At 31.9% G+C, this 18,290-nt stretch overlaps 2 protein-coding genes across 5 annotated transcripts; both read left to right on the top strand.

Annotated features, from left to right (window-relative positions):
- Positions 1–1,706: 1,706 nt before the first annotated feature.
- LOC106753819 (probable glycosyltransferase At5g03795) lies at positions 1,707–4,832 on the top strand. Of its 4 annotated transcripts, none has more exons than XM_014635679.2 (4): positions 1,707–2,220; positions 3,014–3,611; positions 3,754–4,132; positions 4,512–4,832. In XM_014635679.2, the coding sequence occupies exons 1-4, from the start codon at positions 1,887–1,889 to the stop codon at positions 4,551–4,553; spliced, it is 1,353 nt and encodes a 450-aa protein (XP_014491165.1). In that variant the 5' UTR covers positions 1,707–1,886; the 3' UTR covers positions 4,554–4,832. The 4 variants fall into 4 exon arrangements, with proteins under 4 accessions (XP_014491165.1, XP_022633504.1, XP_014491164.1 ...); XM_022777783.1 differs by having other exon boundaries at positions 4,508–4,832; XM_014635678.2 differs by lacking the exon at positions 4,512–4,832 and having other exon boundaries at positions 3,044–3,611; positions 3,754–4,474.
- A 69-nt stretch (positions 4,833–4,901) lies between these two features.
- Positions 4,902–7,662, top strand: LOC106753735 (cylicin-2). The gene is made up of 2 exons (XM_014635587.2): positions 4,902–5,210; positions 6,187–7,662. The coding sequence occupies exons 1-2, from the start codon at positions 4,936–4,938 to the stop codon at positions 7,502–7,504; spliced, it is 1,593 nt and encodes a 530-aa protein (XP_014491073.2). The 5' UTR covers positions 4,902–4,935; the 3' UTR covers positions 7,505–7,662.
- The last annotated feature ends 10,628 nt before the right edge of the window (positions 7,663–18,290 follow it).

The raw sequence follows: 18,290 nt of genomic DNA, 5'->3' as shown, positions 1-18,290 counted from the left end.
ATTCACCTTACCTGGCAGCCCTTTAGACATCGCCTTATAGGGGGACCGACGTCTAGACTTCTTCAGGCATCGGTTAGAGCAGGGGCCGACTTCTAGTTGCCCTACTTAATTACGAAGTTGCCACCGGTCATCGTTTTACATCAGTGCACATAACAACCGACATCTATGTGGTGACGTTAAACAACATTTTTCCACTAGTAATGATTCAATCATTTCAATTCATATAATGATGACTTGATAGTTCTAATGAATGGTGCACACTTAAAGTTTAGTTTTAGATCTTCAAGTTATCACATGAACCAAGTGGAAGAATATTAAATTATATTAGTTTAATATTTGATTCATGTAATTTAAAGAATAACTTTGATGTAAAGATTATAACGATGATTATTATAATATAAATGTATTAAAGTTATAGAGATTATTTTAAAGTTATTAAAATTAATCTCTCTCTTTTTTCACTTCAAAAGAACATTTTGGTATTTTATTAAAGTTTTTAAAATATCATAAAATATACTTCTGTTAATATGTTAAGAAATTTTACTTCTGTTAATATGTTAAGTTTATGAAAAAAGAGAGCAAAAGAGTTACGTTTTGAGAAAGAGAGAGTAACTGTGATTTTGACATAAGAAGACTTCATTGATAATTTCTATATCATCAAGAAGCTAAATAAGAAAAGTAAGAGAAAAGAAAACAATTGATTGAGAAAACTTTACAATGAATCCAAATAAATTATTTTTCTTCATATATGTGAAAATATTGAAAATCATAAAATTCAATATATTTTATTTTTGTCATTCAATTAAAATTATAAAAGTTGCTTATAACTACATTTCATATACTCTAAATGAAGATGTGAGATTCCATTTTACACATAAGCAATTCGAGGTTAACAAGTCTAACCTAGATTAACTTTATTTTAATATATTCAAACCAACTTTTTCAAACATGATTTACATTTATTTTATCTTATTTTTTTACTTTTCTTCTAAAAGTATTTCCAAATCTCATATTTTATTGAAAACTTTCATTTTAGGATCACATCAATAAATGTCTAAGTTAGATTCCATGTATGTAGCTTGCATGTTGTTGTAATATGTCCTTAGATTTTTTTTTTTTTTAAAATTATGCTTGACTTTATATTAACATCTTTTGTCATTGAATTCAAAGTGTTGTACTTAAAACACTAATGAGAAAATTATAACTCATTATTTCAATTGCATTACTTTTTGGAAACCGAATTTGGTAATAAGTTCTTTTGCGAAATTCTTACAAAGGATAATTTATATATTATATTGAAAAAATAAAAGATGTATGTTTATCAAGTTGAGTTAATAATCATAAAATTTTATAAAAATTCCATTTTTTATATAACAATTTTAGTAGCTCATTTATTACATTTTATTTGGAAAATGAATTTGTTCCTTTGAAAAATAACCCTTTTCGAATTTACAAGGAATATAATATTTGAAAAATAAAACAAACATGCATATTTAATAAAGTTGATCTAGGAACAACCATAAAAATCGTATGAAAATTTCACCTTTAAGCCTAAAAATGAAGGAAAATGATATTTTAACACCAGATACCATTTTGATACTGCACACGTGTCAAAATGTAACACATATACAGTGTCAAAATGGTGTCAAAAAATGATGTTAAAATATCATTTTCCAAAAATTAAGTAGTTCATTGGTGATATGAAAGATTCTATCACATCGGTTTGTAATTCATGTATTGTGATCTAACTTGAAGATTCATGCAGAGAAAAACTACTTAATCACAGTGATTTACAAACGTTTGTGTTCTGACTTTTATTCTTGGTCTCTGTCTGTTCCTTCCACTCTCTTTCTCTCTCCGTCTCTCTCTGGCTCGCTCCTCATGCCATGGTTCGTTCTTCCTTCCTCTACCACTACTCTCAACGCCGTCTTGCAGGCCCTCTCAGCGGCTTCTTCTTCATCCCCACAACTTTAGCACTCTTCACCTCTCTTTTCATTCTCTTCTACATTTACTCCACCTCTAACCTCTTCTCCCATCACAACCACCATGCCACTTCTCTTTTCAAACCACCCTTTCTCTTTTCCACCACACCCCACTTTGACCCTATCTTCCACAACAATGCTTCTGACTCCACCAAGTCTAACTCTTTCCGATTGGGGTATGAACTAAGACCACAAAGTCAACGGGGTCTTCCCCCTCCACCGCAGTTCAGCCCAAAGGGTACGCAAAAGTTTCGTTTTTTACCTTTCTTTTCGGTTTATATGCTTCTGGGGAGAATTTTTTTTGTGTGGCTTTCTCGTTGTCAAATGAACAGTCTTAGTTGAATGATTCATTTGTTTATTTTAGTGCGAGGGGAAGTTGAGGATGTTAGTCGGACCTGCAGACATCTGTACTAGGCTGTGGGAACCTGGATTTGTTTGACTTTGGCATGATATTAGGTGTTCTATATGGTTTATGCAGAGGCTGGTTACATTGATTATTGCTATTCAATAAGAGAAGGTTATGTAGATTTTGTATGATACTTGTATCTGGGATATGGACATGTGTAATTCTAACACGGAAGATTTTAAAAGTATATAACTAATTTGCTAAAGGTAAACTGAATTCAGAATTTCAGTAAAATAAATGTTAAGAATATGAATATGTCAAGTACACAACCTTCTTATTATAGAAAATGACTCATTAGGCAACCCTACGAAGAATTTTACTGTAAAATACAGAACCCTTGATTCAAATAAAACTTGTGAGACGATATCCTCTTCTACTAGCATCTGTTATTTTGGGATTTTACTCATTTTCTGGTTACTGTTTTACTCAGTAGTTAGGTCTTAACGATCAGTGGCTAAGCTTATCTCAACATTTTTCGTATAACGATGCTGTTTATATTAAGAGATATAAGGAGTAGAGTTTGAAGGGTTAATGTTGTATATTTAGTAGCTTCAGGTGCCTCATCATAAAACAAACTTCGGTGTTATTGGGTTCAGGAGTATGAACTTTACTGTCTTAACTCCAGTATCTGGGGAATGCTTTTTTTATGGTTCAGGAAAAATTGAGAATAACAACGACGTGTTCCATGACAGAGATATTTTTCTGGAAGACTATAAAGAAATGAATAGGAGCTTAAAGATATATGTTTATCCTCACAGGGAAGATGATCCTTTTGCAAACGTGCTTTTGCCTCCGGAATCTGAACCTGATGGCAATTATGCGAGTGAAAGTTACCTGAAAAAGGCACTTATGAAGAGCCATTTCATTACAATTGAACCAACAGAAGCGGGTCTTTTCTTTCTGCCCTTTTCCATAGCAAGATTGTTGCATGACAGAAGAGTTGGTGTAAGAGGTATACAAGACTTCATTAGAGACTACATTCAGAACATCAGTCACAAGTATCCATATTGGAACCGTACAGGTGGTGCTGATCATTTTTATGTTGCTTGTCATTCAATCGGAAGGCCTGCCATGAACAAAGCACCTGATGTGAAATTCAATGCTATTCAAGTTGTATGCTCATCTAGTTATTTCTTTACTGGGTGTATTGCTCATAAGGATACATTCCTACCACAGATTTGGCCAAGAAAAGGAAATCCCCCAAACCTTGATTCATCAAAGAGGTAGCAGTACTTGTTCAGTTACAAATTACAAATGGATTCATTTAATTAGTGACCTGGTAGCATATGAAGCAGCATCACAACAATGATTTTATTCAGTATATCAAGTACAATCATTTTGCTGTTTTTTGATTTTGAATCACAGGAAAAGGCTAGCTTTCTTTGCAGGGGGAGTTAACTCCCCAATACGTGTAAAGCTTCTTGAGACATGGAAAAATGATTCAGAAATTTTTGTGCACCATGGAAGACTTAAAACAACATATGCAGATGAGTTGCTAGGAAGCAAGTTCTGCCTTCATGTTAAGGGCATTGAATTGAACACAGTTGGTATTGGAGACTCTCTATATTATGGTTGTGTTCCAGTGATCATTGCCAACTACTATGACCTTCCCTTCGCTGATGTGTTGAACTGGAAGAGCTTTTCAGTTGTTGTCACCACCTCAGACATCCCCTCACTCAAAAAGATCCTCAACGATATCATCAGTTCTAACAAATACTTGATGTTACAAAAGAATGTTTTAAAGGTCAGGAAACACTTCCAATGGCATTCACCCCCCCACGACTTTGATGTGTTTTACATGGTTATGTATGAATTATGGCTTAGACGAAGCTCTATAAAAATTTCCTAGGAAAATTTTATATACAATATCAGTGTGCAATATCTTTATACAAACACATTCAGCAGGAATTTATCATGGCTAAATCTCACTGAAAGTTTGTATAAAACTATTTTACATTAACAGTGCATGTAAATTAAACTCAGATTTATGCAAGTTATTGTGAAGGTAACTTTGTACAATAGCATCATTCAAGAACCAGTGTTCATTATTTGTATTCTTCAGTAAAATAAGAACATAATACTTAATAATACACTTTTTTAATTATCTGATTCATCGAAGGAAGGGTTTATATCATGAATTTAAAGGGTTGTTCTTTGCGTGGTGAAAGAGTAAAGAGGAGTTAAAGGAATCGTTCCTTGTGTTTGGCATAGCAGCAGAACAAAGACAATCTTACAAGTCACAAGTGTTTGTACCTTCTTTTTTCTTTATTTTTTATTTTTTACTTTTTTATGCAGCCACTAAATTATATAAATTAAAGTATATTGTGTCCCTCTTAAACGTTATTTTATCATCTGAGTTCTTAAATTTTTCATTTGAGTTTATGTTAATGATATTTTGTTATGTTGTTTTCACGTCATTCGTGAATAATATAAAATAACCTTGCAAATTTAATATATAAAATTTAATTTTAAATATTTAATAAATAAAAAATTAATTAAGAACATTTAAATTTATGAATAATTTTATAAAATTGTAATAATTATCCAATGGAAAATTGCGCGTCTGGAACACGGAAGAAGAGAGAAAAAAGCACCGTCAAAGTGCGGGAAGAAAAAGGCTTTTGTCTTGTAGAAATGAATACCGCTTCTTCAATTATATTTCCTTGTGTACGCGTCAATGCCTGTGCAACCGACACGTTACAAAATGTCGCACTCAATAGATCGGGAAAATGCTATAAATACATCAAACGAAAGCTTCTACTTAGTCACCATCGTTCCAGAAGCTCCTCTTCAGTTTCTCCCATCCCAGGCTTTCACAACAGGTACGTTTACTTTTACCTGTTCATCTAATACTCTTACTTTTATCGATTCAGATCATAATCTGTGCTTTCCACAGTGGAAGATTGAATTAGCTGTGTTTAAATTATGATCATTAACGGAATCGAATGTTGGTAGATCTTGTTGGATTCTTTTTTCACGCCCAGATTTCGTTCGTAAGATTTTTTTATTAATGATTTTCGTCCAGAAGATGTAAAATTTATAGAATGTTTTGGAGGAAGAGGCAATTCACTACTTGTATGGAGGACTTGATTGGGATTTGGATGATTGTGATTAAAGATAATGTTGGATTTTGTACAGCAGAGGTCTGCATGTTTAATTAAGCAAATTAGCATATGTAAATGTAATGTTTGTGCGTCCCTCGTTGGGAATCTTTTGTGCTTGGTGAGACTTGGAGAGTGTGGTTAATAGGTTTTGTTTGCTAATTATTTGGTTAAATCTGTTGTTTATGATCTCGGATCTTGTTCGTAAGTTTAGTGATCTAGCTTTTGCCTTTTTCTCCCCCTTTAATGTAGTTTGTTTTGGTTATGTTATTGTCTTATGCTTCTTCTTACATAACTAAAATGGAGAAAAAACAAAATGCAAACTGATTGGTAGTGTTTTGCTTGATTTTGTGTATTTATTAAAATTAGTTCAATCTGTTTAATGATTTTACTGAATTCAGTGCGTTTATAATTCCATGTCTAATAATAGTGAAACTCATTTGTATCTATTGTAGATGTTCATATATATCAATTTGTCATCCTTCTATTTTGCACTTGGTTTGGTTAGCCTAGTTGGGTATTATTATGGACTTGGTGGGTTTCTGTTTGCTTAGCTTGGGCTGTGTATTCTGTCATTGTTTCTGAAGGTGTATTTTGTTTAAGCAGTATGTTGGAGTTTAACTAATGTCTTGCAAGTAGTTGTATTACGCAATTGTTTAAATTAATGCCTTGACTGTGTCACATGTGCATGTTTCAGGGACTTGTCAGATTTAGTTGAGGTTTTTTCATCATTAGTGTGTGAAGATAATAAAGATATGGAAATCTCCCATGACATTAGTATCAAGGATGACAAGCCAGGTGATTTAAATGAACAGAAGATTAAGGTAGAACTGGAACTGAAAAGTAAACCAAAGAAAGCGAAGAAAGAAAAGGGGGAAGAGGAAGATGAAGAGGAAGAGAAGAAAGGTAAAAATTTAAAAGCTAAAGGGAAGGATGGTGATGAGAAAAAGGAAAGGGATAAGAAAAAGGAAAAGGGGAAAGAAGATGACGAAGGGAAGATCGAAAAGAAGAAGGAAAAGAAAGACAAGGATGACACAACTGATGCGAAGAAGGAAAAGAAAGAGAAAGAAAAGAAGAAGGAAAAGGATGACAAAATTGATGTAGCAAATGATAAGGATGGAAATGATGATGGGGAGGAGGGTGAAAAGAAGGACAAGGAGAAGAAGAAAAAGGAAAAGAAGGACAAAGAAAAAGAGGGAAATGACGATGAAGATAAGAAGAAAAAGAAAGAGAAGGAGAAGAAAAAGGAAAAAAAGGACAAGGATGAAGAAACAGACACATCAAAGGATAAGGGAAAAGATGATGAAGGTGAGGATGAAGAAGAAAATGAAAAAAAGAAGAAAAAAGATAAGAAGGAGAAAGACAAGGATCATAAAAAGGAAGAGAAGGGAAAATATGAAGGTAAGGATGAAGAAGAAAATGAGAAAAAGAAGAAAAAAGATAAGAAGGGAAAAGACGATGAAGGTGAAGATGAAGAAGAAAATGAGAAGAAAAAGAAAAAGGATAAGAAGGAGAAAGATAAGGATCACAAAAAGAAAGAGAAGGGAAAAGATGATGAAGGTGAGGATGAAGAAGAAATTGAGAAAAAGAAGAAAAAAGATAAGGAGAAAAACAAGGATCACAAAAAGGAAAAAAAGGAGAAAGATGATGAAAAGGAGGGTGAAAAAGAGGATGACAAGGTTGAAGTCTCTGTAAGGGATATTACTATAGAAGAAGTCAGAGAGGAAGGTGAAAAGGAAGACAAAGAAAAAGACGGTGGGAAGGAAGTGAAAGAGAAGAAGAAAAAAGAAGACAAAGAGAAGAAAGACAAGAAAGAGAAGGAGAAGGAGAAGAACAAACTTACTGGAAAGGACAAAACCAAGGATCTTAGCTCTCTGAAGCAAAAACTTGAAAAAATTAACGCAAAAATAGAACCGCTCCTTCAAAAGAAAGCTGATATAGAAAGGCAGATAAAAGAAGCTGAAGCTGAGGCTCATGTAGTCAGCGACAAGAACAAGGAAGTACAGGAGCTTTGAATGACACACTTGTACTATACTGCATAATATAAATACTTTGATTGCTCTTTTATAGTTGTTTTGTGGAATAAAGTTGTCCTTCCATTTGAATGAGAAATGATACACTTGTGTACTGCACATTATGTTTCGGCTGTCGAAAAATTCAATACAATTTAGAAGTGGAGGTGAAGAGTAGATTATAATTCATAATTCAAGGGCCTTTAATCAGAGCAATCGGATTGGAATGAAAGTGAGGGAAAGAAAGCTAGTTCCAAGAGGATACAAGAATACTTATTGTCCTATCTAACAGAATATCCAACTAACTGTGTATCTCTGAATGATTTTCTCCTAACTGAATGACTTGGGCACATGCATATATCGAGACTCTGGTCTCTCTTATTTGACGGGCAGAGGAGCAATTTTGGAGACATTCGACTCGAAACATGTGAAAGGTGCAAACGTTAGCAAGAATGGTTAACATTTTGTGAATCCGGACAAAAAAAAAAGTAGATAACACACACTGTATTAAACATTTTAAGATATAAATATTTATTGCATACAGAAAATCATTTACACACGGGAAGGAGACAGAGAAAGAGAATAAAACTTTCACTTACTGATTCACTTCACATATTGATTTTGATTTGATACATCTCCTTGCCTTTTATACTCAATGTTTTCGTAAGACTTCCATGCAGCAGGATTTCGACCAAACTGGATAGATTCTGCAACCCACGCTATATACCATTAATAACACAGACAGGAAAATGAGTTGAGGAAAAAATTCATACCGCTACAGTTTATGAAAATTAAAAACCATATATTAGCATGCCAAACTACATATACTGCAGCAACAGTCGATTAAAAAGTTTGAGGGATTTTATAGACGAGAGAAATATGAAAAGCATAATCCTCTTGAATAAAAGTGTTTACTTTTTCAGCAAACAATTAAAAAGACTAAAACATGAAAATTGATGAATGATAGAAATGCTTTTCTTTATAAAACATAAAACATATATTCAAAAGACGGATATCTTGCTTCATTAAACTTTTTGATTTTTGATAATGATGATTCGTAAAGAAGTGACGAAGACTTAAAGAATTTTAGAATGTATAGAGATTTAATAATTTAGTTGTTAAAGTTTTGTATATATATTTTATTTAAAATTAGTAAATTAGAATTTAATAGATAAAACACAAGTAACAAAACATTAAAGAATATTAATTGTAAGAAAAAATTATGAGATAATTAATAATCATTAACTAATTTCAAATTTTTAAAAAAAGTTATCAGATAATAATTATCAAAAGTAAGTGATAGTAGATTATTATAATTAATTTCAGAAAAAGTCTTGGAATAATCAAATATCCTAATAAATAATTCATTAAAACAAAAAATAGTACCAAAAAATAAAAAAAACATTTATTACTTGGTTGAAAAACACAAAAGATATATTTTCACTTATTTTGACAAGTTTTGCAAGTACTAAAACAATATAGATTGTTTATAAAAGATCGTGTGTTTGAAAGTATTTTACTTATGCTAAAAATTGTATTTTTGTTTGTCTTTATTTTGACTAACCATGAATTGGGTAAACATGTCTTTCAATACACTTATATCTTTTTTATATCTTTGAACTTCATCAATCAAATGTACTCATTCTTAATTATCCCTTACACTACCATTTACACTAGAATGATTAGAATGTTCATTCATGTTGTGAAAGAGAAAATGTTTCACAAAAGTTTTCAAAATCTTTACAATTATGAATGACAAAGATTTTCATAAAAGATTTTCCTTTTTGGTGGAGGATTTTTAGAAAGAAGCTATTAGCAAAAGTGTTTCAAGGAAGAAAAGGTGAATCGCCAATGAACAAGCTTAGAAACCAAGTCCTTCCTAGACAGAGTTTTCTTATATTATCTTTACCAAAGTTTCTAGATAAAAATCTTCCAATTTTTTTTTCTATTAGTAGATGTAGAATGTTTCTTAAAACCAAAGAAAGATTTATCTACTTTATAATAAAGAACACTCTATATACCACAGACCTAAACAAGAAAAAAAAAAAAAAGAATTGCAAAGGAAAAGTAAAAGTGCTTCACTAAACTAGATGACTCCTATATGAAAGTGTAAATGATACTTTCATTTCTATTATGTATTTAAACTATTACAAAGTTTTAGCCAAGGAGATGAGATTGCACCAAAGACGTTTTCTTAAGAAACCAAAGAAAGAAAAAATGAAAAAAAAATTACAAAACAATAAAGCAAAATATACAAATGTTCTACGACATACACAAAAGAAACAATGGTCAAAACTTGTCTTGTTCTTCAAGTATTCAAGTGTCTACTCTCTCTTGGTGTCACTAAAAAGTGTTTCTTTGTAGCCTCCTTTGTCCAAGCCTATTAGGAAAATCTTTATCAAGATTTTTTCTACTTTTAGGATGCTACCTTGAAAGGTTAGTCAAAACTCCAAAAGAACTACAATTATAAGGAGGTGTAAACCACTCAAGAGGCCAAAGAAAGAAAAGCAACAAAGACTTGGAAAGTTAAACTCAAAGAGAATTGATATGATACAAGACAAATAGAAGTCCAAATGATGTAATGTCTTTAACTTTTTAATGTTTTAAAAGTGAAGAAACACAAAATTCAAGGAAGATCCCTGCTAGACACAAATTTAATCAAAAAAGGTTATAAAAGTGTAAAGATTCACTTCCAATAACAAATTTAATTTTAATGTCTTTTAGTTGCTATTTTAATAGATTACTTATGGTGTTAATCAATTATCATTTCATGTTCACATATATTTTAAATTTTTTTCCCTTATGGCTTTTTTAATCTTCTTTTTCAATTTTGTAGAAGGGTTTTACTTTTTACTAAATGTATCACTTCACAAAAACAACAACACTAGCATATGATTTTGAACTTTAATTCTCATGATCAAAGGCAAATACATAATTAAATGGAGAGAGTCCTAAGGATTCAAGTAATATTATGAAAACATAAAAAGACTCAATAGAATCCTAATTCTAAAGAACTTGTTATGTTTCTACTAACAAGCATGAACTTAAGGTGCAATACAAAATACAAAAGGCTCAACAAAACTCAAGTATTTTGTAGATGTTAGATTTTAATGTTGTGAAACAAAAATAAAAGGGTTAAACCAAAAAGTGATGACAATTTGGACTAACATGACTTAAGACAAAACAACAAGATCATAAAATCCAAGATAAGACCCAAAACAAAAAACTACACTTATTGAAAACCAAAAAACATATACACATATTTAAACAAACAAAATGAAATCCTACTACACACAAATGGATGACTCAAGAAGAAAAATTGTGTTTAACCAAATTTACAGACACACGAGACATATATATCATTCGAACACACCACAAGACATATAAGAAGATATAAATAACATGGATATAAATCAAAAGTTTCAAAGGTACTTATCCCTTGAAGACCCATGAATGAAACCCATGATCGAAAGAAGTAGCTTTTGTTCTTGATACCAAATGATGGAAACCTTCTTCGAGCAAGTTGAAGGAGACTCCATGTAGAGAAAGTTATAGATGCTAAAACATGTGATAATGAAGGAAATAGTGTGTGGAGAGTGGTTTTGGAAGTGCATCTTGAAGGAGGTTAAACTAACCATGAAGGAAAAAGGGTTAGGAGAAGTCAAGTAGTTGACAAACCTAATGAAATTAGAGAAAATGAGACAGTTAATTTTGGTAGAGGTTCTCTTTATATATTCCAAGTTGTTTGTACAAGGTGTGGCCACTCTTATTTATAGGATACAAGAGTGAACCTGATGGAACTAAAGTACATTGAATTAGAAAAGATACACTAAACTTGAGAGCTTCTTGAACTTCTTCAAGAGTGGATACAATGTATGAGAATCTTCTCATTGAAACAAGGTTCCTGGAGGTTCCTTAAGGCCCAAGAAAGCCCAAAATCATTTTAGTTCATTCCATTCAAGAGGTAAGTCTAAAAGGCTTAAAACTAGCATGCTATCACAAATTGGTAGAAATAATCGACTATAGGTCATGGTAATCGATTATTGTTGTGAGTCTAACAAGGAAATGATCAAAGCTGACTGGAATAATTGATTATTTTAGTGACTTATCAAGAAAATGGCCAAAAATAAACCTAAATGACATGAAAACTTGGCCAAAATACAAGGCCTAAAGAAAAGACTTATATACATATATGCAAAACTTAAGAGAAGGAAAGAACAAGCTTGAAAACATCGTCTTCCATAAGAATAGAAGTCCTTCTTGTTCTTCCATTCTCCTAGTCCTGGTTCAAGTTTTGACTCCCTAGATGGACATCCAACAAGCTACCTGGATGATTTCCTATCATATTTTTTCTTATATGATGTTTAACTTTGTTATGTGAAACTTAAATTCACACTTGAATTATTCCCAACAATCTCTCTATCACGAGTGAGTCCCTTTTACATGAGTATATTTCTTCTCAAGTATACTTATATATATCTTCGTTGTTTGTGGTCTAAGCCTGTCACCAAAATCAACCATCAGTTCTTATACCACTGATAAACTTTTTTTTCAATAAATTTCATTGAGGAGGAATTACATAAATTTAATAAGTCTAATCTATCTAAAGAATTCACATCACTTTTAATCCAAAATCTCAAAACAATAAATAAATATTTTTTCTTATATAATATTTAACAATTATTTATATTTAATGTTACAATTAAATTATTTCCAACAAAAATAAAGTAGCCTAACATGCCAAGATAGCCAATTTTTATTATGGATCTATTTATACATAACATCAACAGAAATAGTTGGTTATGAAATGTTGAAATTTAACCTGCACCAGTTTCACCAGACATAGAAATTTCAGTACTTCCAAACAAGGACCCTTTAGCAATAATAAAAATAAGTAAACTGTGAATTTAACATTTATATAATATATGATTATATATGGTGAAAATCTAAAAGTATTTGGTAGAGGGAGAAAAAAGTGGGATGTGAGGAAATTAGGCTAAACAAAACATGAGGTATAAAAGGAGTAAGGGGCGGGTGGTGAGACAAGAGATATCCAAAGAAGCAGTGGAAAAGGGAGTAAGCTCATTCCTGCTGAAGTTCTTTAAAAAGCTTCTTTGATATAGATGAGTTAACCGCCGACGTACGTCCAATAGTTATATTGTTTAAGAGTGGAGGCAAAAAAATAGTTTAAATATTTCTTTTTTTTTTTCATCATCTAAATGTTTTTTAAAGAAAAAATTGTGACGAAATTATAGGCTTCAAAATAAACAATATCTTAGATGCATGGTGATTGATCTTAATTAATGACAGTTTGACGAATTTCGGATCAGAAAATTACATTTACCAAATATGAGGTTCTAAAGACAAACCATTAGTTCTCTTAAACCCTCTATTCTTAAGACTGAAAGGCTTATGTTTCAATACATCATAGTTTCACGTCACTTAGAAGTCGAGACCAATGACAATTTAAATACTTATTCTGTTTTCTATCCGTATTTTTTAAAAGACAAAATTGTAATGGAATTCCAAATTCTAAACTAGAGAATACCATTTATATGATAGCTGAGAAAGTTAGAATTAGAGCAAGTACTAAAATTTAAAAATGTTGACTTTTAAGTAATGTTATATTGATATATTAGACATGCTAAATACTTTATATAATGGTTGATAAATACTTTATATAATTATATTTAAATGATTTATTTTATAAGTCTTATTTGAAGTGTTGTTTTAATCAAATTTGATGTTCATTACTACTATATATTACTAAAAGTTTAAATTATTTTTTTACAAAAAGAAGAATAATTGAAGAAATAGAAATGTCCCGAAGGATGAAACCAAACTCATAAGGAAGTAAAATTTGAGTTTAAAAGTTGCTTAAAATTTTAAAGAAAATCTATATAGATAACTATATATGAATAAAGGAACTCAAATAATAAATTTTTCCATATTTTAACATCAAAAAGTTTCTTAAATTTTTTTTCATGGATGAAGATAATAAAGAAGAAAATATTTAAATAGGAAAAGACATTGACATCAATATATAACAAATGAATTTATTGACAGCAATGTAGAACAAATAAACTTAAATTATAATATTTAATATAAATTTTTTATCTACATGTAACTTAAATCTTATGACCATGATCTGTTCTTATAATTTAAGAATTTAAATCTTAAATAACAATGTACATCACAAGTTAAAAAAAAAAAGTCTGTTAAAATTTAAAACATTAAAGTATGGATGATATGATTGTTTTTATTGAAGCACACATTATAACAACAATTTAAAATTGATGTAATAAAGCATAACGTATACAACATCAAAATAAATGACTACCTATTCACAATGAAAACCTTATGATTGGCCATTTGCTCTGATGAGACATTACTTATAGATAAGTTAAGTTGCCGTTAACAGTTCTTTACTTTATTCACTTAAGAGATGATTGGTGGAAGAGTGATCGAATGAATTTGAGGATAAATTTTTTGTTGTTTATTTGAGTGTATTTGAAGGTAATTGAGAGTGAATTTGGAAGTAAAGTTTATGAGAATTAGTGTAAGATTTGATTGATGTGACAAATTTAAAAAAATTATTTAATTGGTAGAATTTAAAGATTATCAAATGTCCTTAGTTATTAAAGTAATATAAAATGATATTTGTTAATGTTATATTTAATTGTAAAAATGTTTATAAAGAGTAAAAAATTAAAAAGTAATTATTAAAATTAATTTTTAAAAAGTAAAAAAAATTATAATTTAGTAAAATGAATTTATTTTTAAATGTAGTATTTGTTTGTAATATAATTTACTACCAAGTACTATGAATTTATTTGTTATGAAAGTGAGATTGATTAATTTTGAAGAAACAAATAATTCAACGAAGTTATAATATTACATGACATGAAAAAAGAGAGCGAACATAATAACATACAAATATATTTATAATAGTTTATGATGAAGTTGCTTCAGTGAGGTATGTAAGCAATCTATTGAAACAATATTGTATTGACATCCCTATTAGATGTCTTGTATGGGATGGATGTGAAGATTGAAAGTCGAAGCACTGTCTGAATAAATTATCATCTTGAATCTTCATAGTCTGTAATAAGTTATGAATTTCTTCTGAAGTTGGATTAGATGATTGAATCCTAGCCGTTAACAGCGAATTTCGACGCATCATGGCTTGTATTTGTCGTTCAAGAATTGCACATAGTTTTGTTCTTTGAGCAATTCATCAATAATTCGAGAATCCATTTGATTTGAAGTTCATTAAGTTGACAATAAATAAAAGTATGAAAACTGATGTCAAAGCAAGTAGAATTCAAAAATAGGTAATGTAAGTTATCAAACACATAAGTCAATTTAAGCAAATAAGTCATGTAATACAGTCACGGAATAGTAAGCAACTTAATCATCTAAATGGTGAAGAATTAAGTTAACATTCTGATTTAGGTGAACAAATTATCGGTTCATGTCGAGGGATAAGTTTGCCAAGTTATCTTCAATACATTGAACTCGCACATGCATTTGTTTCATACCCTGCATTCTGTTGCAAGTCTTGTACCCCCTCCCACATTTGAGTCATCATATTAGGATTTGAAAGATGTGGAGGAGGTTGCACAAGGTTCTCATGATGGTGTGGTTACTCTTTGTCGTCATCATCACCGACGTCGTGTTGCCAAACTTCGTTGACATTAACAATATTCAACCTCTTCAAAGAATTAATTGAAAATGATGTCTGACCCCAATATGAGTGCTAGCATCGACATCAACATGAACTCCACAATATTGCATGATTTAGGTGATAAGGAAATCGTATGGTAGGGGTGTGTCACCGGCCTTGCATTTAAGCATATGCTGCATGATGTGATGAGATTAATTGATAACTATATTATTTTTAAGCACCCATAACATAAAGATATCCTCCTGCGATAAATTTGCAAAATTTCCAGGTCATGGAGTCAACATGTGCACAATAACATAATGCATAAGTCTATTATTAATATTCAAACAACCAACCGTTTTAACACGTTGACCCTGCATTTATGGTCTAACCATAGTAGCTAATGCCATCTCCCGGTCATAGGGAAAGTCGTCTAGGATTCTTCTCTTGTTAACCTCACTGAGAAGATATCCATTTCCAGAAATCTTCAGATTTGAATAAAAAACTTTGATCAAATCCGGATAGAAGGGTCCCTGCAATGTCAGAAATTCTACCACTCCTTGAAATAGAAGATGTTGTTGAAAATATAAGCTTGAACCAACAAATGATTCAAAATTCATGATTTTTGGAACAACAATATTTCTTGTGTAGAAATCAGCTGCATAGTGTTCCATCTAATGGCTTTCACTAAAGAAACGACGCCGATCTAATTGTTCTGCAACAGATGGTCTGACATAGGTAGCAACTTCTGGCTCAGTTGCAGTTTCTTTTCCCTTACGACTTTTTCTAGGCCTTTTGGTTGATGATGAGGCCATTTAGTATTTACTTCAAGAAAACCATAAATAAAAACAATAACAAGTTAAGTCATAACAACATATTCAATATTAATAATAACAACAAGAAAAGACAAACCATTAATGAGTCATAACCATAACTTAAATATTGAAGATGGTTAAAAACCAAGAAGTCATAATTACAACACAGGTACATCTAATTGTATTATAGTAATACAACTAATATTATGGCATTTTAACAATCACCACCCGAGATTATTTTACATAACTTATTCCACCTCTTGTGTGGTGGAAGTCCCATCAACCTCTTTGTATATGTGGGGTTTCCACAATTATAAATAACGTAACACAATAAACTCATTCATAGATTTATTAAAAATAAACATTGTCTAACACTTACCTGTTGAAGACTTATAAAAATTTCAAGTAAGATGAAGCCAAAAATTAACATTGGACTTCCAACCAATGTCACTCACAGATTGTCCAAGATTCACTTTTTCTCAAATTATGTTCTCTAATTAGATAGATGATTGAAATGTCAATTTGGAAAGACTAAAGTCACCCTAAACCAAACCTGTAATCATGACAATATTGCATCATGCTTGAACAAATGATAAAATAATAACTTTGTTAAATGAGAATCTACCTTCAACCAAGTGCAGACAAAGAAACAACCAATTGAAGAGAAAGATTCAAAATTGCTTCAATCTTCCACCTCTTATATATACATCATCATCTTTGCTGTCAAAAAATACGAACAAATAACTACAAACAATGTCCACCCAAACAAATAACCTCCTCACACTTCCACCACCTTCACAATATCATCAAACAAACATCATAAACTACTTCCCCTATCAACAAACAAAACTCGAAATCAAAAAATCATACAATACCAACTACAAAGAACACCTTTGATGAACTTCTTTGTCGTTGCCTACCCTACACAGCAGCATGAATGCTCCATGAGCTACGCAATCTTCACCACCTTCACGGTTTTCGTAGGTTCATCACGTTGAGAACACCTCCAAGACCTCCACTCAACACCTACATCACAAACAAAGGGTTAAATATGAGGGCATCTATTTGAACCACCTCCTCCAGCTTCGTACACTGCTTCAACGACCATGCCATCATCGCTGTATCCTCCACCATGAGGGACACCTTCGTCTTCATCATCATCTACCATGGGATGCTCATTGCATCCTCCATCATCACGAACACCTTTGTCTTCATCATCAACGATGTTGCATCCTCCATCGTCAATGACGCTAAATCCTCCATCATCAAGGACAACTTCCTCGAGTGCTTCAATGAGCTTGTCATGGTCACTGCATCCTTCACTGTCAGGCTTCCACCACCAACCAAATAACCAAATGCCATGCTACATCGTCGACCTTTGTTAGATGCGTAGACCACCAACCTTGCAACCTCCACCGTCGTCAATATGGCGCCATAACCACCAAGCTTGCAAGGAAATTTCTCCATGCGAACCAAATACACCCATTGGAACCGAATACAAGGTCCAACGTCGACAACCATGGGAACCGAATACACAACTTCGGATGGAGGGCTGGGTAAGCGAATACGAACTAGGGGAACCAAATACAACTTCCCTTCTTTGTCTTCATAGCACTGGAATCAAATACCAGCCAATGTAACCGAGTACAGCTTCAGTTCTTCGATTCCTTTACGTGGAATTGAATACTCCTCAAATGGAACCGAATACAGCTTGTCGTTGTTTTTCTTCATGCCGTTGGAACCGAATACGCTTGGCTCTTCTTCATCTTCTCTAGCTTCAAATAGTCCTTCTCTTCATCAACCAATTTCTTCTTCATCTTCCATCAACCTTATCTTCATCTACCACCAACCTTGCAAAGAATAGACAAGAAATATTTGCCTAACAACATTACACTCATACTAACCTCACCTCAACTTTCTCTTCTTTCGCACCTAACGCATGTACATTACACTTCCATACACTTGCAAAACAAAATGCTCTTGCACAACATAAACTCCTTCTTTTGGCTCAATGAACACAACAACAACCTAATACACAAAGCTCTTTTGCCTCAATTAAGACAACAACAACCAAATACCAACCACATATGAATGCTTGTTCTACGGTAAAAAAGCATTCAAAATGTTACAGTGTATTGTCAATAGTGCACAAATCTTTTTTGTGCAATGGCTGTGTGTGAAGGAACAAATCTTTTCTGTGCAATGGTTGTATGAAGCAACTTCAGAGCTTCAGGAATCTTTGCAACTTTTATCACAAAAAGTAACTCCTCACAGTAATACTCGTGAGTGCACAATAAAATGTAGTTGT

The sequence above is a fragment of the Vigna radiata genome, unplaced genomic scaffold, assembly GCF_000741045.1.
Source record: "Vigna radiata var. radiata cultivar VC1973A unplaced genomic scaffold, Vradiata_ver6 scaffold_7, whole genome shotgun sequence".
NCBI classification, from domain to species: domain Eukaryota; kingdom Viridiplantae; phylum Streptophyta; class Magnoliopsida; order Fabales; family Fabaceae; genus Vigna; species Vigna radiata.
The sequence above is the reverse complement of the archived record's forward strand: the minus strand, read 5'-3'. Positions and strand labels throughout refer to the sequence as shown.